The sequence below is a fragment of the Siphateles boraxobius genome, unplaced genomic scaffold (genome assembly GCF_051911475.1).
Source record: "Siphateles boraxobius isolate OS27281-9 unplaced genomic scaffold, OSU_SipBor_1 26, whole genome shotgun sequence".
In the NCBI taxonomy this organism is placed as follows: domain Eukaryota; kingdom Metazoa; phylum Chordata; class Actinopteri; order Cypriniformes; family Leuciscidae; genus Siphateles; species Siphateles boraxobius.
In genome coordinates, this window is record NW_027508876.1 from 13,690,393 (window position 1) to 13,716,817 (window position 26,425).

The following is a 26,425-nucleotide window of genomic DNA, read 5'->3' on the forward strand; positions in this document are numbered from 1 at the left end:
ACTATAGTAGCACCTAGTGAGCACAGGATACTGGAATGTTGAGTATCCTGATCAGCTTGTAGGGCTATTACAAAAAAATGAAAAAGAGAACAGAAGTTCATAGGCCGAGCTGAAGGATCCTGCATTACTGTGATGCGTGCAACACGATCATGAACATGCAGAGTTATGAGGTGACATGTTTTCTCAAGGCATTAAAATGTGGCACTTTACTGTAAGGACACAGTAAATCGCTCAGTTCTAGTAATCACCTGTCAGACAGGAAAACAAAACTGCTCAGAATGTGGTTGTGCTAGGATCACTTATGTTATGTTAATTACTTTCAATTTCATAAGATAACCTTCCATTAGATCAACAAAAGAATGATTCTCCAGCATTTACTACCTGTTTGTTAAAAGAATTGCGAAAACATTGACATATTTACATATAAATGCTGTGCCATTAAACAAGCTTCCTAACATATTATCTGTAATGCAGAGGGTGAAGGGATTCTAACTTAAACACGTCTGATTGGCCATTGCGTTCAAGAAATCATCAGATATGTTTGTGATTGGCTACACTGCAAAAATATATTTTAAATTCCAGTTTCTCCAGTCTTAGTGTTCTCAAGAGCACAATCACCAAATCTGTTTGTTTCAGTTTATGATGATAGTATTTGCGAGTGTAGAATTCAGCTTGAGCACTGAACAATACACGGTGTTCCAGCGGATACTAATCAGCGCCTCTGATTGGCCATTGCATTCGTAAGCTCAAATGAGTTGTGCTTACAGTAATATCTACGGTTTACAGTGCGCAACGCTATAAAACGCGTAAAAAGTATGAATCAACATGATCAGATTTAGATTTAAATTTAATGCCACCTGAAATCGACACTTTTCATTTATTTTAAGTAATTTTGTTTAAATGTGTTAGTTAAAAATGTTAGTTTGTTCACAGAGTACTTAAGTAGTACACACACACACACAAGCTGGGAAGGGGAAAGATGATTTAATAATATAAACAACTCTCCATTCTGTAATTTGTCAGCCTATGACAGACTAATAAAGCTCACACGTCAGCGCCACATTACACACATTCACACAGACCGTTTAAATCTCCACTGGACTTCAGTGTTCTCAGAGCGTCACGCATTCTCAACCCAACAGCAGAGAGAGAGGCACCTGGGAAGACTCGTCTACATCAGGTTTTATTGGATCTCAAATTTGGAAAATCAGCTGATGTGAGGAGATCAGGGTTATCATTTCAACCACAGAGGAATCAAAGGAATCAACTCAATGATCATCATAGACGAAAGGAAAGAAAACAAAGAGGAGCAGCAGCTGCCAGTTAAAGACACCAGTGTCAAGCTGGCAGGCCAAGAGGTTCAGCATGGGGTCCAGCACCCGGAGAAGCAGGTGAATGGTGACGGCCCCTTAGACTCCCCCACCAATGACAAAACGGTGCGAACCGAGCTGGACTGGACTGTGCCCATGTGTGTGCACCTGCCCATTGAAGTTCTGAACCATGACCAGGCTTTTCCATTCCTGAACACAACACTTGCTGACCTGGGCATTGAAGAGTGAGTTTAAATGTACAGATGCAGTTGTATCCATTTAATTTTGGGTGAAATATTCTGTTAATATCTTGATTTCTCTATGTGTACCCAGATCAGCGGTGAAGGAGCGCGTGGTGTGGGTGGACACTAAGCGCACACGGGTGAAGGGGAAGTCAGGGAAGCTGAAGAAGGAGAAGGAAGTGACCGTTCTGGAGGTTCGTGTGAAAGCACAGCATCCCGGAGAGCGTCAGAGTCAGGAGGTTCTCTACAGCACCGAGTCCCACACCGACCGCTCCTTCTGCAGAAGCGGGGTGGACATCCTCCCGTGGAGACACACACAACCAGGTAGGCACATGGAGGAGCTATGTACAACATTTCATTTTACACTTTTGTTGGATCAAAGGAGAGGATCAAGTTAATATTCCCAGGCAGGGGTAATTATAATTAACTAAAACTAAGGGTACATTTACAAGACAACGGTGTATTAAAAGCGGAAACGTTTTTTCTTTACGATTTTCGTGTACAGACAACAGCGTTGTCAAAATTATGCCCATTCGAATGGATTCGCGAAAATGTCTAAACATGTTTTATGCTGGCAGGCCAGTAGTTGGCGATGTCACTTTGTAAAGAAACGCTACACGCCTATAGATTGAACAAGGAACATGCATGCACATGATGTCACTGTTTTCACAAACTAGCCTTTTTCGAGGTTACATGGAGATGATAATGCTTCCGTTTTCAAAAACTTGCACTTTGTTTTCAACAGTTTGCATTTTCAGGCCCCCAAAACACTGTTGTCATGTAAATGAAGGGCCAAAATGCCTAAAAAGTTTTCAGTTAAACAGCCCCTAAAACTATTAAAAAAGTATTTCTTTACTTGAAATAAAATCTGAAAAAGAAAACTTAATTTAATCATGTTGCCAAAACAACACTTCTCATTTGCATTGTTTACCTTGATGTACCAAAATAACTAATTAAAACTGAAATAAAATGTATAAACTATATAGACATTGCACCTGAATAAATATGGTGTAACAATAAAACTTAAACATTATACTTGTTAACATTACATTAGTACAACGGGGACAATTGAAATAACTATAGCCACGTTTACATCGAAATTACACGAAACAATTTTCCGCCAGACCTGTTGCTTTCTGCGTTTCTTTCCACCGCGGTCTAAAGTACCGTGAAGATTAGGCAAATTAGTCCGGTGACGTAGGACTGCACACCACAACAGATTTGTAAAAATGGTTTTAATTTTTTATTTTAATTTTAACGCAGCTTAACGTGTTCTGAATCAATTTCTAAAGTTCATTGAACTTCATATTCAGTAAAGCAATGGTGTTACAGTAACCTATAATTAATCAATTGAAAATAATTTTCATTAATTGAAATAAAGCTGAAATAAAATACAAAATAAATATGAAATAGAAAAAACTTGGAAAAAATGCATGAAAATCAGAAATGTAGGTTAGATACAAAAAAACAACAAAAAAAATCAATAAAATGACAAAAGTGCCTAACAATTTTTTTTTACTAAAATTAAAGTAAAAACTGAAATTGTATAAAAAATAAAAGCTAATACAAATTATAGTATAATAATATACACTATAATAGTATAAAATAGTAAAAAACCTTCAGTAAGGTTGCTGTATTTTACAGCAGTGTTTCAGTTGAAATCTCATTAAGATGATGGTTTCTCCAGTGGCATTTGGCTGCACTGATTGATTTGTTCTGGCAAGTGGGTAATAGTTTAAGTAAATTATTCTAAGAAATTACTTTAAGTAATCGGCTTCCGGCGCACATGAAATTGGCAACATGCACCCAAAAATCAATATTAAAAAAAAGAGGAGCCATGTTAAATGTAACCAAACAGATTTTGTATATTGTTATTGCCGACTTCTATTGAACAAAAATGCTTCATCTCCACACTTAATTACAACTAGTATTACTACAATCCAGCTGAAATTAATTTCATCAGCATTTTTTTCAGTCCGCCGGTTTCCATTAGGCTGCAGTGTCAGGGCTTCCAGTAATATATCGCTTCCTTCCTGACAGTTAGCTAACAGATGACATCTGCAGATCAGTGAGGTGAGCTAACATAACGCTCGTGGCTGCTGAGTAAATGTGTTTGGTATTCGCACGCTCAGCACACTCTCCTGCGTGTTTGTTGAACGACTGATATTCGCTTTCCCAACCTCAAAGTCTTCTGGGTTTGTGTGTAGAATTTGTCTGATGCACATAAAAATTAACCTACTGTATAAACATAGCAATGAATATTCTTGTGCCTCACCCCTCCCAGCGGAAAATGAACTCCAGCCGGTGGAAATGACTCTGGCCTTGGACACAGTGTCACAGTCCAAGTCCAAATGGCAGAAGACAGAAGAAAAACGAGACTTGCCAAGCAAGGAGTGATTGGAAGACGTGTGACAGCTAGGCTAAAGCAATCTAACACCTTACACGATACAGAAGACTATTCCCAATTCAGGTTCTGGACGATTTAAACTTGTGCAGGACAGTCTAAATTTGATGTGCTATGCTGCAAGTGAAGGATTCTTCATTTTATTTATATTAGGTGGCAGTATGACTAAAGTTTTGTGGGTAATATTCTACAAAAAAGTTTCAATCTCTTGCTATTTTTGTATTTTAGAATAATCACAACCTACACAAACTATATAAAATCTATATCCATCTACTTTTAAAGTTTGGGATCAGGAAGATTTTTTTTTTAAAAGAAATGTATACTTTTAAGCAGCAAAGAATAATTAAATTGATCAAAAGTGACAGTAAATGCATTTATAATGTAACAACAGATTTCTATTTTTAACAAATGCTGTTCTTTTAAATGTTCTATTCGAAGAATTCTGAAAACAATTTATCATGGTTTCTATAAAAATATTAAACAGTACAATGGTTTCAACAATAATAGTAAAGAATTTGCTGATGCATAAAAGTTATATTACTTATGCAATAGAGTTAAAATGATCCAGAATGAAGTATAATCTAATTCTGCAACATTAGACCTTGTACTGCATTTTTCTATAGGAAAATGTGTTTCTTTTTCAGAAACATGGTGGATTCTTAAACTAATTCTGGCTAACAAGTTCAACATATTCATGGAATATTCCCAGGACAAGCATACCAGAAATAAAGAAACAACAGTGAACAATTCATAGAAATATATTTCTTTCACTGCAACGGCGATTCAAAGCTTCACACTCAAATAAGCCAGAATTTCACGGAATATTCAATATAGTTGGGAAAGCAGAAGATTCATTGAGACAGAGAAAAATAATAAATGGAAAAAAAACAACAACAACTCTTAGTAAAACAAAATAAAAGTGACAAGAAGCATAAGTGAACTTTGTAATAAATTAAGAGGAAATAGTCTCAATGTCTCTGCTGCAATACAGAAAGCAGAGTACGCCAGTGAGCACATGTTCTGCTATCTGTCTCAGCCCATTTCTAATGTAATAGAAAAATTCTATTATCAGTTTGGCTGGCTTTCACAAGAGTGGAAGGCCTTCTGGAAGGGGAGGGGATAGATACTTTGAATAAGGGACAGGTGTTATGATTGAGTGACAGCAATGGTCATTTTGTTTCTCTGTTCATCAGGAAGTGACATTACCGCACTTTCAAATTCCTGAGTGTGTTGCTGGGCTAGACCTCGGAGCAGCATGAGCAGGCTGTTTTGTGTTTCTAAAAGAATAAATATGAGTCAAAATAAACATGATGAATTCTGAATCTCTTTCATAATATAAAATGAAAATATTCCAATGGTATAAACAGTGTCTTACCATTATCAACATCCTTCATGCCCAACAAATGAGCGGCAGCAGATATTATTGGCCTGAGCTGACTAACAACCTGGAGTGAGAAAGAAAATACAATCAGTCCATTGACAGGACAAGATTCAATAAGGAGCTGTGAGCTGAGCATGCTGGGAGTAAAAATGAGATTTTACCAGCACAGGGTTGTGAGAGTAGAGGAAGGTCAGGCAGCTGTAGATGGTCTTGTTCTCCTCCAGGTCCTCTTTCAGAGGGAGACGAGCCACCAAAGCAGGAAAGACCTGCAAGAGAAGGGTAAAATGGGTATTATAAACGTATTTGTGTTGCATCACCAAAAACTCTGACCAGGGCTCGACATTAAGCCTTTTAATGTGCTTAAGTAAATTGGTCATTCATCGTAAAAAATGTGCTTGTCCAGATTTTATTTTTTGATTTTTTGTGTGTTGTAATTATAATTTGTTCTGAAGCATCAGAGCTCAGTCAGCTTTGACATATTTAACTCTGCCTATTTATGATATTTTGACCTTTATGAAGGGCATTTTTCCCTAATCGTTTTAAATAAATGCTTCAGCCTTTATTTTAAATTCTTAAATTTAATGATAGTGAGACACTATAGGGCTTATACCAATCAAATTAAATAATTTAGACTGAAAAATTACACCTGCATTAAATAATGTTATGATTGTTTTAAATATTTTTTGAAAATACAAATAAGAAATGTTGGAAAGAATGATCCTTTTAAACACGAAACTAAACCACCAGTAGTTGGCACCAGTAGGCCGTCTTAATGAGTAAGTCATTGAGTTATTTATTCAAACGATTCGTTCAAACAGCTGATTTTTTTCAGGAATTAGGCAGTTGTTTATGAATGGTGATTGAATCTTTGACTCAACCGATTCGTTTAAAATGCGGAATCATTCAGTAATGAAAAGCGGTTAATAATTCCTGTGAGCTGCATTATGGTTCTGCGTAATGCATGAGAATGAACCTCATTGGTTCTCATGCATGAAGCGAACATGCTTGAGCTTCCGTTTATCTTCATTTGTGTTTCGAAGATGAACCAAAGTATAAGGAACAACATGAAAGTGAATTCAAATTTTTGTGTGAACTATCCCTTTAATACAGATACTAAAATGAAGACAGAAGTGACCTGCTCGAGTGGGACCCCCTCCACGTGGCTCATGATCATTCTGCAAAGGGCAGCACACAGGTTGTCAATCACTCTCAGGTCAGACTCTTTAGAGAGTAGGTTGGAGAAGAGGGAGAGCATCATGGGGTAATCACTGAAGCACCGGGTTAAGGTTAACAGAGCCATGGAGATCTGAGAACAGGTACACATGCACACAGGGATCTGTGAAGGATACGAGGCAACGATGGGTCCGGCGGCTTGTGCGAGAGCTCCCAGTGCATACACACTGTTATTGCGCACTTCTGCATCACTGTCCCTCACTCCAGCCACAAGCAACGGCAGCAGCCGATTGGACAGCCGGCCAGCAACCGCCCTGCCTCCAGCCACACCCGCCAATGAGTGCAGGGTTTCTCCAATCGTACCAACAGAGAAGGAGCGGTCTGCCTCCGTGCATGAGGATTTCTAAAAAAAGTTAAATAAAAACAGCACAAAGTAGAAAGGGTGATGCTAGAAATGCTCAAGATATTTACGCATTTAATTTAAGGATTTAATTTTGTTAAAGAAATCACTTTACCAATTAATTAATAATGTTAGATTAATTAAATAAAGTTCTTTTGAACTTTCTATTAATCATTCAATGAAAAAGGTATTGCAGTGTCCAAAAAAATATTAAGCAGCACAATTGTTTTTAACATTGATGATAATAAGAGACATTTATTAAGCAGCAAATTAGAATGACTTCTGAAGGATCATGTGACACTGAAGACTGGAGTAATGCTGAAAATTCAGCTTTTCAACCACAGGAATAAATTACATTTAAAGAAAATGGTCCCCCTGTGGTGAAAATCGAGCTTTTAAATGTTGTTTATGCCTATGTGGTGTTTTTAAAATACTTTAAGACAAACCATGTGCAAATTCATAAGTCAACGCCAGAGTATGTTCTCCTTCAAACCCTACCGTGAACCAAAGACAGTCAAAATGCGGTTTATAATCACTGGCGTTTCTGACGTCACAAACTACCTTGTAACCAATCTTGTCAACGTGTGATCGTCAACCAACTAGTGGATCTCTGAGCTGGTGTGAGTTAATGGAGGCGGGACTAATTTGCATGTTATAGAACCTCGTATACTTTATACTTTTCCGAAGAAAAAAAAATTTAAACAGGTCATTTTGGTGATCAAATATGAGTTTTCAGGGATAAAATTAATAACTACAGAGGGACTTTGGTGAGCATAAAAGACCCTAAACTTTTGAATGGAAACATATATTTCACATATTTTTGTAGTATTGTTTATTATAAAATATCAATTAAAATTAAATTCCATTTAAGAAAGAGTAAAGGAGACTTTAATTCATGATGGAAATATTGACTACAACTAAAAGACATCTAAAAACGAAGAAAAAACTCACTTATATATATTTAAAAAATATATATATTAAAATGTATATATTTATAAGACATCTAAAAACTAAGAAAAAACTCATTTAAATATATATATTAAAATTATATTAAAATGTATATATATATAAATATACATTTTAATATATTTTTTTAAATATATATAAGTTGTAGTCAATATTTAGTTGTCAATAGTCAATATTTTAGTTGTAGTCAATATTTGTATATTGTATATATATATATATATATATATATAAATGTATATATACACACACACACACATATACATACACTCCTATATCACCTATGTCTTAATTTAATTCAGTCATTCATTCCAGGAGAGCAACAACATATCTGGAACATTTCTGCAATCTTAATTTGAAGTAAAACATTTAATTCATTCTCAAATGCAAGTCGCATCACGCTCCGCATCACTGCCGATTGATGATGCTCTTGAATAGGTCTTAAGTATGACCTTCATCTGTGAATGCAGAATGAGAGAATTCGAGACTCACAGCTTTGCTCATGATGAGGGGCAGCAGGTCATTGAGGTGAGGGTAAAACGTCTCAGCCGGTACAGCTGAGGCTAAAACAGGAATCCCTTCACCGGCAAACTCCTGCAGCATGGCATCATACTCCGCCTGAGACACAAACACTCAATTATTCCACTATGTCACAGTCCTTTTAGGTTAATTGTATCATTGCTGTCAGTGAACTGTGATTAAATTATAAAAACTGAAATACTCAAATAAACACCTGCTGCTCATCATCATCTGCTTCATCCCCACCTACATCCTGACACACGGTCTGAGCAAGACAGAAAGAGAAAATGAGATCACAAGCATAAGAAATAACCAGCCACCCCCTTATGACTGCAGACTTATGTAACACCTTGAAGAAGTGAGAATAAGCTGCGGTTTGAAGCCAGTTTCTGTCAGCGCTATAATTCATTTGATTATTTGAAACAAATTCTTTTGACAGTATAAGCCTTTTGCTTGGCTTAAAAGGATTTTCAGAGGATAATTGTATACAGTTTTTCTACTGCCTTAAACACGTTTTTTTTTTTTGGTTCTCCGAACACAAAGGCTATGTTCAGACTGCAGGTAAATGTGGCCCACATCCAATTGTATTGCTCACATGTGACTCAGATCTGTTTTTGTCATGACAGTGTGAACAGCACAGAACACATGGAATCTGATCTTTTCAATTCCGATTTGTGCCACTTCCATATGTGGTACTAAATGTGATACAGGTCAGATGTATTGCAATGCGACCTCAGTCTGAACATTCAAAACAGAATTCATGCGACTTTTACATCACTCTAGACCAACATACTTCACAATTCAGCGCTCATGGAAGTACTTCAAAGATTTTAAATATCCGAAGTTAACAAGACAGTTGCGATCTTTTGCGCATGTGGATCAAGTCCATGACTATGATATGTTTGCACTGGAATCTGATATTGGCCACATTTTACACATATTTTATTTTGATATTTATAAAGTATGTGTATCCATTTATTATGTGATATTAGTATACTTATTTTGTTTCTACTGATTTCAATATACTGCAACTGCAAATTGTTTTATGATGTAAAATATAAAACCAAAGATTGATCAATTTTACTTTCTAGGTTATCAAATTTGAGCTTCTCAGCTGATGCCATTATGTAGTTCAAACCTTATTTAGAAAATATGAAACAATGAGTAAGAGTTATAAATACAACATCAGAATATTTAGATTCTAATATTGGAGTTCCACAAGAATCTATTTTAGGTCCATTGTTGTTTGAAATGTATGTAAATGATTTACCAATTGTCTGCCCCTTATGTTATTCGTCAAATGTATGCTGATGTTGTTATGCATGTACATGAAAAAAGTTAGGCTACCGGTACATAAAAAATCAGGGTTTCTGCAGGTTTCACAAAATCATTATGAATGAAACCATTATGAATGAAATTTAAGACCTATATCACAACATAAAAAACTTACAAAGGAACCGCTATTCTAAAGCGTGTAATGTAGGCCGTTTTATCTTTCTCGCACCTGAAGGATTTAGTGATGTCAGAGTCCGGTAACATCGTTTGAAACAATTCCCCGATTTCCTCATTCGCAAAGTAGGACTGGTGTCTAGTCACCGTGTGGAGAACCCAAAGCACCTCCGCTTTTAGTGTTGGCTCTGATCCAAAAGCAATGTTAGATGTTTATCACTTTTTTCATGAGACTCCAGCGCCAGCACACCCAATATTCCCAATTTAATTGCTTTCTTGCATAAGAAGCAGTAGGCTTCAAATACGTTGTTTGCAACTGGCTTTAACCAAACACTAAATTCAGATTTTTCAAGCCAAGTATCGCTAAAATTGCACTTCCCCATAACTGAATAAAATCCGTTTTACGCGTGCGTCTGTGGTATCCGAGAGACTCGCGCCAATAACACGAAAGCTCAAAGCTGATTGGCTGTTGCATGTTTTTCAATGAGCATTTCAATGAGTTTTACATGGACGTAAGAAATTTAATACATGTTTAAAATTATTTAAGACCTAGAACACAATACTTCAGCAAATTTAAGACTTTTTAAAGCCTTAAATTGTGATTTTGAAATTTGACTTTTTTAGACTTTTTAAGACCCCGCGGAAACCCTGAAAATAGTCTTAATGCCACAATTACATGCTAAATTATGATTACATCTTAGAAAACAGTTTGAATGTTCTTTACCAAAAGAGGCATATCCTGATGTAAAAGCAGAAGAGTTTGTCCAGGTACAAAATTATTATCAAATTATATCTGGTCAGATAACAGCATTCATTTCATGTCTTTATACCCAAAGAGGTCTTAAAATTAAATCCTGACCTTTTTCTTCAGTATGTCTTTGATGGCGTTACTTATTTCAGCCAGTCTCCCTGGAGCCTGCAGCGCCTCCCCCTGGCAGGATTTAATCACAGCATTCATGGACTCCAGTACAGCCATCACCACCTGTCTCTCTCTGTCTTGTCTCACTGCCTCCAGAAAACAAGGCAACACCACCTGCAACAGCTTATGTAGAGCTGGAGAGATATAAAGTAGATATGCAAGAGCTGATCAAAGGATTCAGGGTAATTGAAAACTACATGTTCTTTCACCTTCACATTGACTGCAGCTCATTCAATGAAGAAGTGGGTGGAAAGGAAACGATAAGAAGTGAATGAATGATAGGGGCCTTGAGGCACTCCACAGCAATACAGTCAGTTAAAAGTTAATCCTCTTGACAAGTGGCGCTCCTAATTCTTTGAGACATCATTAATGAGACCGACACAGAACAGATGAAAGGAAGCAGAGAGAGCGTGATGTGAATATAAAGGAGAGTGCAAATGAAAAATCAGAGACATGAAGATGCGAGTACCAGAGGTGGGAGGTTTTGAGCTTAATCTTCTAATGGTAATAGTTTACATAAAAAAAAGTTATTTTTTTCTGGAAATTCAACTTCGAAAATGTTTCATTCATAAAAATTAACATTACTATATATTTACTAGGGGTGGGAGATATTGACAAAAATGAATATCTCGATATTTTTTTTCAATATCTCGATATCGATATTCAGACGATATTTTTGCAATCCTTCAAAGAAATGTGTGCAAACTGGTAAAGAAGGTCCAGTTGGTCTTTTGACTTGCTGCATTTGACCTATTATTGTATAGAATTACTAGTACATAAAGATATGAGACATTATTGATTTAAAGACTCCTAAACTTTTTAAAATAATAAAATATTATTCAATAGTCATTTATTATTCAAAGTCTTTATTGTTCTTTTATATTTTTAATAGGGGTGTAACGGTTGACAAAATTCACGGTTTGTTTTGATACGATACAGTGGTGTCACGGTTCGGTACGTTTTCGATACAGCAAAAATAAAGAAATGCCATAGAAATTTTCTATTTATTAAAAGAAAAATTATTTTTAAATAATTGTGAGTTTTCCTACATCTTGAAACTTTTAGTTTTATAAATGGGGGTAATCTTTGAAGGATGAACAAATAATGTTTTGGTCATCACATTAAAAATAAAATTTAAATAACATATAACATTTGAGTTTTGAAGTGCTGGAAAAAGATGTGTGACGTACTTGAAAGCATTTTAATATTTCTGCCAAACTTCCATGGTTACAAGTTAGTGTTACTACATTAAATCCATGGTGAATGATCTGTGGACTTAAAACCTATAACTAGTTCATTCATGGAACGATGTTTCTCCTGGTTTCCACGTCAGCGCTGTTTGATCAGTTAAAAATGGAGAAATTGTAACGCTTCTCACTAGATCTCGCAGCGATGCTATTACTTAAGTGGCGAATTCAACTGCTTTGGTTACTGCATCTCTTATGTAGTAACGGTGTCGCTTAATCAAGATCGGCTCGCGCTGCGCTGACATTCGTCCGAACTGATAAACGGTCCGTGAAGCACAAAATAATGAATTTCGTTCCGCTTTCATTACATTTGCCATTTGATGTTGCGCAACATTGTGGTGTTCGCTCCAGCGCGGATTTTGGTCGGCAGGAAAAATGGTCCAACCACCGGAATGGTTCGGTTTGTAATGCGTACGGAACCGATTTCTTGGGAAAATGTATTCCATCTTTTGGATTCATTATACAACGCAATTTTCTAATGATGCAATCACGAAGCTCGCCACTCGAGGACGCCACAGACATTTAAGAAAAACTTTTTAACTTTAGATCATTTTTCCACAAACAACGCATATGTTGCCTTTTCTGACAGCTATTTTATTAATCTTACATCGGCTTTACTCTTTACGATTTTGGATTGTTGCTTCAACCTAAGAAACGTCATAACACACAGGTAAGAACTTAGTTGTATATTGCAAATTAGTAACTTTAGCACCTTACTCTCGTGCAATTGAGGAACGATCGTGATTTTGTACAAAAAATAAAATACAGTCAAACCCCTACAGTATTAAAATCTCTACATATAATTGTTTAGAAGGTTATAGTGTGCTTTATTTGTTTTCTCTTTAACTTCCTTCAGCTCTTTTCATGTTTGGAGGGTCGGATTGTACAAATTATGAAATATTCGATATCCCAATTTTGCATATCGTCCAGACAACAATTTGGATATTATCGTGTGAACGATATATCGCCCACCTCTAATAGTTACATAACTATAGTTACGTAAAAAACTCGACTGATAGAAACCAAAGGATATTACTTCATTCTAATGATAGTCAAACAAAGTATTAAATACTTAAAGATAGATGAATTGGTATTTACTTGAGAAATGGCAATATCTGTATTCTTTATTTATTAATACAATTAAATTATACTAGACAACCTAAATTTACTAAAATATCAGTACTTCCATTATTTAAAAAAAAAAAAATATATATATATATATATATATATATATATATATATATATAAAAGTTAAGAGTCTGTAATTTTTTGTGTGAAATATATTAATATTTTTATCCACTAAGGATCCATTACATTTGTCAGTTAAGAGATTTTTAATGTTACAAATTTTCTATTTCAAATATATTCTGTTCTTTTCAACTTTATATTAATAAAATAATCATGAGAAAGTAATGCATCACTTTTTAAAAAAAAAATTAAGCAGCACTTCCAGTTATGGTTAAAAGAACATGCTACTTAAAGAATAAAATATTTAGTGTCATTAATGATTATTTGATTGTTAATTCTAATTACAATTTATTAATTATGAAAATTCCTGAAAATTACATTTCTAGCTCCTATTATAATCAACTAAGCTTTCAATACTTGGAGCAGTTAGAAGTGTAGACAATGGTTTTAGCATTCTTTATCTTCAAAGATATTCTGAAGCATAAAGAGCACAGAATAATCTACCAGATGACACACTGCTACCATCCCTCACTAAATGTGGCCATACTGCCCTGACCTATTGTGTACAGTTGGTTTTAATGTACCCTGGTGGTTAGCCTCCGTTGGGTTTTCCTTCCACACTTTGTGCTGAGCTCGGCAGAACTGGCCCATGGCACCAAAGGCAGCTCTTCTCACATCCTCATGTGGGAACTAATGGATGCACAAGGACACAAAAGAGCACAAACATCAGTAACTCAGCATTATGTCCAAGCACTCATGAAACCACAAACATGGCACCAGTCACTCACATCACTGAGCTCAAAGACCTGCTGGAAGCTGGACTCCAGGAAGGGCTGGAACGCCACTCTGAGAGACAGAAAAATAAGCTGGATTCTAAGAACTGTGTTTTGTACCAAAACCAAACATTTAGGATACTCCACGTATTAGCCAGTTAACTGTCTAATAACTGATAAATGTCTGTTTTTTCTGCTGACATAACCAAAGCCACAAATTTGAAGGGGATCTTTATCAAGAACTACTTTTGTGATGCAATAAAGCCCAGCCCAACATTATATCCTGCTCAGAAATACACTACTGTGGAAGCGTAGTTTGTTGTGAATGCCAGAGCCAAGAGAAACTGAGCATTGCATACCCTTCAAATGTTCAGTGGCAGTTTTAATATATTTGAAACAATTCTCCTATGCTCAATAAGGCTGCATTTGTTTGATTGTTTCAATTTAAAATAACTTTTTATTTTAATATATTTTAAAATGTAATTTGTTCCTGTGGAGTAAAGATGCTGAAAATTCAGATTTGCCATCAGTCTTTATTGTCACATGATCCTTCAGAAATGATTCTAATATGCTGATTTACTGCACAAGAAACAGTTTGAATTTTGATCAATCGAATCAATGTTGAAAACAGTTGTGCTGCTTAATATGCTTAATTACAGAACAGCATTTATTTAAAATAGAAACCTTTTTTGATCAATTTAATACATCCTTGCTAAATAAAAGTATTAATTTGTTTCAAATAAAATAAAATCTTAATGGCCCCAGACCTTTGAATGGTAGTGTATATGCACTTAATATAAGCCTCTAGTTTGTAAATGCAAGTGCATGACGGTTTGTGTGCATTATGTAAAATGCCTCATTACCCTGTGTTGAAGGCGATTTCTCCCAAAGCATCACAAGCATCTTCTTTCTCATCTATGTAAGCATTTTCCACGCTGAATCTGAGAGAACGGAGGGAATCCTGATTAATGCTCTTACATAAGAGACAGGGTTCGTACAGACTCTGTCAAATGAAATTTCAGGACTTTCAAGGACTTTTCAAGCACTACTTTTTTTGGGATTTCAAGGACTTCAATCGGCACTTATCAAACAGTATCTTTATTATTTTTAATTTTTTTATTTTATTTTTTTACTCAAATTAAATATATATATATGGTATCGGATGTTTCACTTCATAGAGGTCAATCCATTGACCAGCACTGTCAGGCATGGGAAATACCCTTAACCATTGAAAGGATATTAAAACTGATTTTTCCCCCATTAATACATATGATTGACCTGAAGAATGAAAGTTTTATTATATACTTATCATACTTAATATCATGCTCATAGCCATGAGAAATAGCTCTATATCTCAGACGGGCTGCAGTGTTGATTTAGCGTGAAACAATTGTATGTTTTCAACAACACTGAATTAGGGATGCACCGATACCACTTTTTGCAGAACAAGATACCAATACCGTAACCGATCCCTGAATTTTCACTGCATTTGTAATTTTTAAATGTATTAGTAGTAGATAAACCAAAACAATATAAATCATATTTGTTGGCTTCATTTTTTCATCAAATATATATTTCTTTCAATTATTTTCATGCTTAATTAAGCCTGCTAAAATACATTGAATGAGCTTCTGTTACTGTACATTCTATTGCTCTATCATATTTTATCTTCATTGAATGCACAGCACATATTTAGACTAGAGCAGCTCCAGAAGGGTCAGTGCTGAGGATTGGGTCAGTGGTACAAATGTTTAGACAACAGTGAAATATCAATTATTTAATCCAATTTTGATACAACAAAAACAGCCAGCCTAATTAATGTGAATTTAAAACATTATTAAAGGTAAGCAGTCAGCAACAAAATAAGAATGAATAATCAACTTACAAATAAATACAATAGAACATAGAAAGGCCACAAATTAAATAAACAGTGTTTTTAGAGTTGTTTGGGTAGATCTAACAGGTAGGCCTAAAGAAATTTGAATAAAGTAATCAAATGTGAAAAAATGCATATTCATTATTGGATAAATTAAATATAGATGGATATTTTTGTAAAGCTGAAAAGGGTAGCATATTTAGTCAAGAGCAGTTTGTAATTTATTTGTCCATTGTTTGATTAACATTAAAACAGCAGTGGGTTTGTTAAACTGCTGACCGAACGCACGGACCCCATTTGAACATGGTTCACTTGAGATATAACTGACTTTGTTTACTAGGATACTCGCCAAGATGGGCGTTTTTACATAATTTTGTGTGAGTTCGTCCGTACAAGCGCAAGACGTGAAAGACAATTTAACTCAGTATTCGCGCACGGAGACGCTGCATGGTTTGCGGGGCGCGCTGATGTTTGCGTTCATGGAACTTCTTGACTGCAAACGTCCAGTAATAATGTAGGGAATCACTCGTTATACATAAATCAGGTAACAGTTCATGTTTTACTTTACTTACATATACGATTTACTTTTCATCCAAATAACTCGTGCTGAGTGAACGATCAGCAATCAAGAGCATTCAACAGAACTGCGCTCTCTCTCTCTCTCGTCAGTTAACGTTAATAAGCTACATTCCTCGTTTTATTTTCTTTGATATTGATATCCGACTGAACTACAAACCTTCCACTGATGTCAGTTTAAAGGGATGTGCTCGACCAGCTCGAGTGTCTGTGCCGCTGAGCGCTCAATCCACAGCGCAGTTTACTCTGATCAGCTCGCGCACCACAGCTGTTACTATACACACGCTGCCTGGGCCTATCGGTTGTTGTGGGTATCGGAGCATTTTTACGAGTACATGAGCTCGGTGCATCCCAATTTTTTTAATAATTCAAGCACTTTTCAAGTACCTCTTCAAAAATATGGCTGTTTTCAAGGGTTTTCCAGGACTTAATTTTCAAAAAGTCAAATTCAAGTACTTCAAGCACTTTAAGCACCTTGTACGAACCCTGAAGAGAGCACTAAAGAGACAGAATGAGAGAGACAGAGACATACCCTGCAACATCACTGTCATCTATCTCAGATTCTTCCTCTTCATCTAAAATGACATCACCCTCTTCACCTTCATCATCATCGTCATCGTCCAGGAGCACAAACTGTTTGTCTTCTTCCAAATGAGTCTGTGAAGCGGATAGCAGTATTATAATACATGTAATGTTTGATGGTGTACAGAAGATGATCTGAGAGAAAAGTCCTACACTGACCGTCACACCCTCTGTGGATCTGAGTGACAGCAGCATCACCGTGGTGATGGAAGTTAGATGAGGGGTTAGACAGTCAGGACTCATTTCAGATACAGCAGAGAATAAGCTATACCTGGAGAGAGAGAGAGGGAGAGAGGGAAAGAGAGAGAGAGAGAGAGAGAGAGAGAGAGAGAGAGAGAGAGAGAGAGAGATTCTGAATGCAATCTGCTTAAAATTCAGCCTCAATCTTCCAAAAACTGACAACAATGGTGTCAATTTAAATGCTTTAAATTGCTTTAAGAAATAAAACAAAACATATAAAACTTAAATAAAAACAACTTAAATCAAACTAATGAATTAATTAATAATCTGACAACAATATCAAATCATGTATCAATAATAACTCAAAATAAAACAAAACCTAAATAAAAACAAATAAATAGAAAAAAACAAAAAAACAAACATGAATAAATTCCAAATCTAACAATGGTCTCAGTTTAAATAAGCCATGCTTTAAAAAATAAAAATAAATAAATATATAAACAAATACCTATAACATATATATATATATATATATATAAATAAAACATAAATAAAACAGATAAATAAATATATTTATTTTCAAGTTGGTCCAAACATGCATATGCATGCTTATGCATGCTTATGAAATAGAGTAAACAAACTAGTGACACCCCTTCCAAAACAAAAGGCTTTTTTAAAATGAAATGTGGAACTTCCATTCATACAGCTGACAAATTGAATGTTAGGACTTTTCCATTACTTTTCCTATGAATCTTCCTTTTATAGTGTCCATAAATACAAATAATTTTTAGAGCAGACATAGAGGATTCCAGAGGTCATACGTGCAACGGCGCAGGTCTGGATCATCCACTGCGTCTGTGAGGTTCAGACCTAACTGCACACACTCCGCTGCCAATGGACTAAACGCATCCTTACCAACAGTGCGAGCCAACACAGAAAGTGTGTCTATAAAAGATATACAGAGAAAAAGGAGTGATGAATGATTAGGTTAGGCAATGGGCCTCCTTATGCATGCTTACGAAATATGGAAGATGTTGGATCATTGTTTTTACCAAGTGCCTGTGTCTGCAGAGCCCTCATCTCTTCTCTTGTGTCCGTCAGAAAACCCTTCAGACTCTCAATAATTGGAGGAAAGTAAGGCAATAGCATCTCCTTGGCTGCGTTAGCTGAGAAAGCAAGAGATCTAATAAGTCCGGGCATTACTATAACAGCATAAAATGGCATGTTAATGGAAGGATGAAGTTACCGATTGCTCCAATTGCACTGACAGCAAGCTCTTTCAGTTTAAAGTTTTCTGCATTGTTAAGGGCTGACAACATGGTTTCCATTAGAGTGGGCAGATAGGGCTCAATTTCTTGACCTGATCATGAAAAGGAATAAGAGAGAAGGGTAGGCAAGGGTGAAGGGCAAGAAATAAATAAACAAGATAATTGCAAACAAAATAAATAAAGTATATTATATTGATAAAGCATTTATAATTATACAAATCTACAAAAAAAATCTACGTATTTAATTGTGTCAGCATTCTAACCTAAGTTCTCTAAGAAGTTTTCTAAGGCATAGAAGGCCTTCGTCATGTGTCCAATTTTGGTCTGATTCACCGCAGACAAGTATCCATGCAACAACGGCATCAATTCAGCATGGAATTTACTGACATCTGGCTGTGAAAGACAAATTAACTCTTTAAAATCAAATCCAAGCTAATGAATAAACAAAAGGCATAACGTATTGATATAAAAAAATGTCTTGACGTTTCAATCTGACCTGCAAGTGTTCAGAAAACTGGCCAAGGGCAAAGAGTGCTGCACTGCGGACCACCTGGTTATTGTCCGATAGACTGCTACAAACTGTTTGAAGCATGGATGACAACATCCTAACACATACACAAAGAAGAAAAAAAAGCATTAAGCAGACTGCTTTTTTGTGCATTTGGAAATTATGTGCTATGAATTTGGGTAGAAATATATGTGTAATTGTAAAGTACAGCCTACTTGGTGCGGATGTGATCTGCACAGCCCTCGGCCAGCACTGCCATACACATGAGACCCCCCTTACGCTCATACGGGTTCTCACTTGACAAGCAAGCCTGAGTGAAAGGCATCTGCAGGATACAAAATCACAAATACATTTTAATAGAATCACTGGAAGGTATTAAGTCTACTTTTTCTATTATGTCCGATCTTTACAATAAGTGTTTTGTTTACTAACCAGCTGGTTGAAGAGTTTTTCTGGTGGCATGTGAAGAGCCATTGTGTCAATGACCTTCAGGGGAACACATATGTAAGATAGTCATTTAAACACATGCGAGAGAGTGACATAGATACAGTATAAGGCAGCGTTTCTCAACCGGTGGGTCGCAAGACTGTTTTAAGTGGGTCGCGGAGTGTGTAGTATAACAAACAACAACAAAAAAGGAATTCTAATGTTTTACTGATGAAAGACTTTTATTTTGAAAGAGTTTGAAAGCCGTTGACTTTTCTGTCAGGCCCAGAGTGGCTGAGAAAATGGAGTTGCCCTGATTCAGTATCTGGGGCCCGTTTCAATAAAGAAGGTTCAACCAACTCGGAGTTAAAACTTGAACTCGGAGTTGACTTACCCTGAGATGGTAAACTTTCGGTTTCAGAACAGCTGAATTAAGTTTAGTTAGCTCAATTAACTCTGTGCAGGTCGACTCTGAGTTAAGGGCGTGCACCACGAATATGAAAGCTCATGATCAATGGAGCTCCGAAATTACGATTTACCATAGCAGCAGCACCTGACAAAAAGACGTCCAAATACTTCAGAGTCAATATGCAAATTTAATTCTTAATCACAGTTATAATATCAGAGGTGAAAACTTACTAACTTTACTTTATTTACAAAAAGTAGTTTTGAACTCCAATTGACCCTTCGCTAAGCCCCGCCCTCCCTAGTTACTGTTGCTACGCCCGTCAAGCTTTCGCGTCTAGCACGTCTATTACAGTGTGTATGCACCGGTGTCAGACATTCCCAATGAGATAATTAGTAATTTTTGGCGAACATGTGAAATATCTGAGAGAGCAAGACAAAAGGGACTGCAGTGTGCATTCGATGGATATATCCACGACATAATATGCAACCGATTAGCAAATAATTTCATAAAAATTTAAGCTAAAGCCTATTGTCCCAGTGTAAGCAGCAGCCGTCTCATACGCTGACCATTCAAATGGGAAAAAAATTGAGGAACAGCTATGTTCGTGCACAGCAGGGTAAGTGAAATGTGAAAATAATCTAATAATTATAAATCAAACAGCTTATCCATAAATCTTGTGGAATAACACTAACACCGGGAGAGCCGCGATCGGATTGGGTTAAAGTTACTCAGTCAGGGGTGGTAGGCCGTCGATTAACAGAATGCTGAAATATATTTTAAAGTATGTCAGTGAGCCTCCGTCTTGTCTTACGTTATAATATATGCATTATGAACAATGAACCGTCATTATTTCCAACTTCCAAGCAATAGGTGTTTTTGTTAATCCTGTGGACATTTAGATGTGAATGGGGGTCTCCCACACTGCTTGATCCACGCCCATCATTTCTCCCCTTGGCTTTTAGATTTTCGGGAAGGAAAAAAATTCCACTCCCCATCCAAACTTTTAGGATACCGGGTATCAGATTTGCACAATCCATTCGCACAACGCTTCGGCATGTTTCCCTCGCTGGAAAGCTTGCCAGACGTCCCGCGCCTAGTTACGGTTGCTAAGACACGATTGGCCAGTGGCGGTTTTTGGGCGTGGCTTAGCGAAGGGTCAATTTAATAGCCTTACCTTATACTGTTTATTTATCAGTGTTAATGATGTTCTAAAGTTGGACGGTACTTGTGTGCGTCAACCATTTTTGAGAAATAAATTCTTGATTCATGCCTGGTTTCACAGGCAAGGCTTAAGCCTAGTCAGAGTAAAATACATGTTTGAACTGTCTTAACTGAAAGCAACTTTCACTGGAATATCTTAAAATATATCAGCGCCATTGTTTTGTCTTAAAATGCACACCAGTGATGTGTTTTTTTTTCCAAGACACATTTATAAAAGCCATTTAAATTTCCTAATTGAACTAAGGCCCAATACTGGCTTAATCTAAACCTTTTCTGTGAAACCAGGTCTCAAATTCCTAAAAAAAATTGGGTTGTGGCTTAATGACAACGGGGAAATATTGAGTTAGAGAGATAAAGCATGTGAAGAGACCCACCTGAACAGCAAAGTGTTTAGGATTCTCACTGTCGCCGTCAGTATCATTTTCCTCATCCTCTGGGTCCTCTTCTCCCGGAGGAGGAGCCGCACTCAAGATTGGAAACACTACTTGCAGGATTGGCTGCAAGAGTTTATGCTTTAATACAGTCTAGAGAACAGATAACAAACCAGAAGTGCTTATTAGAAGAAATAATTTAAATCACTCATCCATTCGTGCTTGAGTAAACTTTTAAAGCTGTGTGGACACGACTGTGTTTGAGACAGAGCGGAATGCGGAAAATTAAGTATACCCGGGGCCCCTAGTAGGAAAAGCAAAGGCAAGAAGTTAGAGTTACCTTGTTTTTAAGTCTGATGAGAGCAGCGATACACGACAGGGCTTTTACACGCAAAGAATCACTAAGGGAGACGTCTGCACTGATCTAGAAGAGAGAACATAAACTTTATTACCCAAAGATTCCAAATTAATAATCACTTTGAAGAAGTGTGGACAAACCTCAAGGCAAAACTGGACAATTTCAGCAATGTGTGGGACAATGATGGAAACCTCGCTTTCCATCAGCTCATCTAAAACTTCCATTGCCTCGCTTGCCTGGTCCTTAAAAGAACAAAAAACAAACTTATGAGATAAAAATTTAAGTTTGAAGGATGGTCAAAGCCATTGGGCCACTTAAAGGCTCATAAAGGCAAACTGATCAATCAACTCACACAGTGTTTAGCACATCATTGAGTAACATAATGGAAACAGTGATTGGAGCATTACCATACGAACACAGCAAGAGCGTTATCAAAGTGTCCTCACCTGGTCTGCCTGAATGAGGTGTTTAAGAGCAATGAGCAGTTTGGGGATCAGAGATCGCACCAGGTTCTGAAAGAGAGAAAAACAACATTTTGAACATGTTGAATGTAGCATTAAACACTAATTATTATATCCAAGGGCAAATTAGGAAGCAGAACAGACCATCTCCTCTGTGCCGGTGAAGGTTGTGATGGAGGTAAGGGTGAGAATGCAGTAGTAGAGAGCTGTAGGATTGTTCAGGTCTTGGAGAACAGTCCCAAACAGCTGGAGAAGTTCCTTGTAGTGGGGTTTAAAGGGCTCTGGGTTTGATCCCACCACCTTACTGAGCAATAAAAGACCCACCTGAACAGAACGAAGAATTTATGTAAGTTTTGTATGACAAGATTGGTACATCAGTGAAAAATAAAGGGAATTTATTTTATCAACCCCCCCCCCCATTCCAAATACTTCAAACTGACCGAGAATCAAGCATACAAAAGCTAAATAAATAATTTAAAAATAGACAGCATATTGCTTAAAAGTATAGCTCACCCAAAAATGAAAATTCTGTCATCATTTACTCACCCTCGTGTGTTTCAAACTTTCTTCTGTTGAACACAAATAAGATATTTGAAAGAATGTTGGTAACCAGTCAGTTGATGGTAGCCATAGTATTTTTTTTTTACTATGGAAGTCAAGGGCTACCATCAACCTTCTGATTACCAACATTTTTTTAAATATATGTTTCTTGTTAAACAGAAGAAAAAAAAACTCATATAGGTTTAGAACAACTTGAGAGTGAGTAAATGATGAGAAAAAATATTTTTTTGGTGAACTATCCCTTTCACACAAATTCAATTCATCTCCATCATGTGCTGATATACTTTAAAACAAAATGACTAATATAATACTAATATAATAATAACAAGTTTGTCTTAATAATAATAATAATAAATAGTCATATACATTAACAAATATAAATAAATGAAATTGCCTATATTACGATGTACTATATATATATATATATATATATATAAACAAATGCATTTCTTTTTTTATCTTAATAAAACCATTATTTGATTTACAATTAAAATAATTATATAAATAAATAAAACATTAGTAAATATTTGCAATTTTTTGAACATTGTACTTCAAATAATACCATGAAAAAACATAGTATTTGAATTTGATAAAGATCTAATATCATAAATGTACCATGGTAGTGGCACAGTACTTTTTTTAACAAGTTAAATGGGGTTACCTGTCTATCCTGTGGGTTATTGCTTTTGGTAGACTGGTTTAATAGGGTGAGGAGAGCGGGCCAGCGGTCTGGGGTCTCGTGTTTCACCAGGTCGGCACTCAGCTGAGAGAGAGAGTGACGAACTGTGTGTCTGAGGAATGGAAATAATAAAAGAAAAATTAGCACCTGCATGAAAATTAAAACAAAATGTATACACCCTGGTTTATTAGTAATATCTGTTCCTGATAGCTGACTATGGTAATACCATAATATAGTGTTAATGTAGTTATCATACACTATCATAGTTTACATTATTACATCATGTATCATGGCACCACCAGACTAACTCTGTTTCTTGCTGTAAAGCCTGCAGCACCACTGTCTTCAGACTGAGGGAAAAACATATGAATCACAAATTAGCAAATGTCCATCAAAATAGATGAAATTATATAAGTAAAAAATATAACCAAAACCTTTCTCGGTGGTCTGGACTGATTTTCTTCCAATGTTTTCTAACTCTCATCCTGAGCATCACTGCAGCCGACTGACGGACCTGAAGCAAGAAAGATAGTCTTTGAGTAACTTAGGACTATGAAAACTTGACATAAAGAATTAAATGAATAATAGTAACGTTACCTGTGGGTTCTGAGATCCAGTCATGACAGCACACAAAGCAGGAATGATAGCTGGATCTTTAAATGCCTGTTTCAACTCAGCTGTGGCCTGATAAAGAAAATGACTCTCCTTAAACATCATCATGGGCTTAGAAAGACCATTTATAACAGTTAGTAAACCCCACATAACATTAAAATACAAGTATTAAATAAACTATTCTTTACAATTACACGCTGAAAATGTCATATAATAAATATTAAATTAATCAAATAACGTTATACCATAACGCCTATTTTGGCACAGTATGGCAGTTTAATATTTAGTATCTACCTGCTGAATAACAGCGTTGTCCGGTTCTGTCAGCCGCACCAGGACGCGCTCGAGCTCTTCTGTCATAATTTCACCGTTTAACGTTCAACCGTTATTTATTCAAACTTACCAATTAACCTACACCGACCAACGGACCAAATCAGATGACATGCAGTGGACAATATGAGAGAATTCACACAATATTTGGGTCAGGTGACACTCGTAGGAATATTAGATAACTATGTTAGTATCTCATAAATAAACTGTCATGTGGAAATAGTATTTAACTGCACGAGCGCTTATGTCCGGAGTTCCCAAAGTTACCACGCTGGACAGAGGGAGAAAACGCCGCATGAGTTGGACGTTAAAGGGGCCACAGCCCTGAAAACCATGTGATTCAGAGTTACATTTGACGACAATATAACAACAGCGCCTGCTGTGGTAATGGAGGTCGAAATTCACTGTGAACAGACCTGTTAAAAGATTTTAAAAAAAAACTGTGGTTGATATGAAACTGTTGTTTGTGTGTCATTCAAGCAACAAAGTCTCGAAAGTTCTTCATATTTTGCTTCTGTTTGTTTTGAAGTGGATCATGTTTAGGCGGCGGAAGCTTGCTAGAGATGATGAAGCGCTAATGGGCTATTTGCATGTGAATCTCCATTAGAAAGAGCTGCAATGGACACAGATGGCAAACAACCTTTATCATCAAGAAAGCTGCACTACAGAAAAACAATTCGAAAAAACTGAAAACAATTTACAGTACAAATCAGTGAGGAGGACTGCATTAAATGAATACATGTATAAAAACAAAGCCACAAAATAAATACATAAATGCACAGGAATACAACATAATTTAAACTCCAATAATTTTCTAAAAAATAAACAAGAAAAAACGTTTAAAAACCAAAATAAAAACATAAATAGAACATAAATAAATAAACAGAACATAAATAAAATCTGACAACAATGGTCTCATAATTTAAAGAAATCATGCTTAAAAAACAAAACAGAAAAAAAGCTAATAAATAAAATACTAAATAAATAAATGCCATTAAAGTTTAACTCAAACACCACAGTGATAATACACATCTGGAATATGTAAACATTGACCGTACTTGTTTAAAATTTCTAAATTATTTTGTCTGATTTGCTAAATTGGTAAACAAGTGCAAAAGGCAAATGCATTGCTGCCACTGCCACACCTCCCGACCCTTTCACACCTCTTTTTCCATAAACAGTTCTGTGGTCTGTCTAATCACCCCATGATTAGCTCATATTTTCACCTCATACAGAAATATTTTCATTCTAATGCAGTTGCCTAGAAATGGGTGGACTACAAACACACCTATTCAGGTGGTAATTTTAAGGCAAACCTGGCATTCAAAAAGTCCAGACAGTACATTCCAGAGTCCACACACATTTTCAAAGTTAAATAGCTCTAGATTGGTGCACTTTTAGGGTAACTTGTTCACATGAGGCTTTGTAATGTTTTATAGGATTAATCATGCTAATCTAAAGAAATTATTGGTAAGCTTTACCCTGAAAGTAACTGTGGTAAACATGTTAAAAAAGACAATAGATTAGAGGGATGAGAAGGAACCGCACTAATTAAATGTGAAAATGTAGCGCATTTTTTAGGTTTAAAATACTGATAATCTTTCTATAATCATGTAGGCCTACATGACAAAACCATGGGTGTTTCATACATCACAAGTCTCACTTTTTAATGTGTGTTAAAAATATCTTTCTTAAGTATGTAAATATTTCTTAATGATGATTTTTTAAGATTAATAGTTCTCTGATTTTATAGAGTTTTATGTAGTTAAATGTTTTAAATAAAAAATATAGCCTATATATATCTAGAAGTTTCAAAATAATTTTAATCGGTTATTTTTATATAGTAATTCAGTAGTAATTTTCATTAATAAATATAGCCTAATTGTGTAATTTAAAAATGTAAAACGCTAAATGAAAACATGCAAATATACTGTAGGCTATCTACCATGTAAAGGTGAGAGTACCTGGCTCAGCTGATGTGGCCAGCAGGGTGTGGTTTCCAGCTCTCAGAAGCTGAAGCTGATTGGTCCGCGCATCTC

The 26,425-nt window shown here is 36.0% G+C and overlaps 2 protein-coding genes across 2 annotated transcripts; one reads left to right on the top strand and one right to left on the bottom strand.

The window, feature by feature from the left end:
* Positions 1 to 1,105: 1,105 nt before the first annotated feature.
* Positions 1,106 to 5,262, top strand: LOC143751740 (uncharacterized). The gene is made up of 3 exons (XM_077244409.1): positions 1,106 to 1,555; positions 1,644 to 1,876; positions 3,837 to 5,262. Exons 1-3 carry the CDS (start codon positions 1,272 to 1,274, stop codon positions 3,947 to 3,949), a joined length of 630 nt encoding a protein of 209 aa, XP_077100524.1. The 5' UTR covers positions 1,106 to 1,271; the 3' UTR covers positions 3,950 to 5,262.
* On the bottom strand, positions 4,699 to 26,099 carry ipo4 (importin 4). Its single transcript, XM_077244395.1, has 30 exons — positions 24,351 to 26,099; positions 24,042 to 24,128; positions 23,879 to 23,958; positions 23,753 to 23,794; positions 23,427 to 23,556; positions 22,349 to 22,528; positions 22,190 to 22,255; positions 21,884 to 21,985; positions 21,726 to 21,809; positions 21,389 to 21,538; positions 19,391 to 19,444; positions 19,174 to 19,283; positions 18,947 to 19,055; positions 18,714 to 18,843; positions 18,429 to 18,542; positions 18,235 to 18,348; positions 18,004 to 18,127; positions 17,162 to 17,273; positions 16,953 to 17,077; positions 14,832 to 14,909; positions 13,984 to 14,041; positions 13,780 to 13,885; positions 10,701 to 10,894; positions 8,607 to 8,657; positions 8,366 to 8,491; positions 6,687 to 6,913; positions 6,473 to 6,605; positions 5,499 to 5,603; positions 5,332 to 5,401; positions 4,699 to 5,233 (listed from the first exon to the last, which is right to left on the bottom strand). Exons 1-30 carry the CDS (start codon positions 24,414 to 24,416, stop codon positions 5,103 to 5,105), a joined length of 3,258 nt encoding a protein of 1,085 aa, XP_077100510.1. The 5' UTR covers positions 24,417 to 26,099; the 3' UTR covers positions 4,699 to 5,102.
* Positions 26,100 to 26,425: the final 326 nt, after the last annotated feature.

Coding starts and splice junctions, on each gene's coding strand:
- LOC143751740 (XM_077244409.1), top strand. CDS start 1,272: ATGATCATCATAGACGAAAGGAAAGAAAACAAAGAGGAGCAGCAGCTG. Junction 1,556..1,643: donor GCTGACCTGGGCATTGAAGA/GTGAGTTTAAAT, acceptor ATGTGTACCCAG/ATCAGCGGTGAAGGAGCGCG. Junction 1,877..3,836: donor GTGGAGACACACACAACCAG/GTAGGCACATGG, acceptor CACCCCTCCCAG/CGGAAAATGAACTCCAGCCG.
- ipo4 (XM_077244395.1), bottom strand. CDS start 24,416: ATGACAGAAGAGCTCGAGCGCGTCCTGGTGCGGCTGACAGAACCGGAC. Junction 14,042..14,831: donor GAAATCGCCTTCAACACAGG/GTAATGAGGCAT, acceptor TCTGTCTCTCAG/AGTGGCGTTCCAGCCCTTCC. Junction 13,886..13,983: donor AGGTCTTTGAGCTCAGTGAT/GTGAGTGACTGG, acceptor TGCATCCATTAG/TTCCCACATGAGGATGTGAG.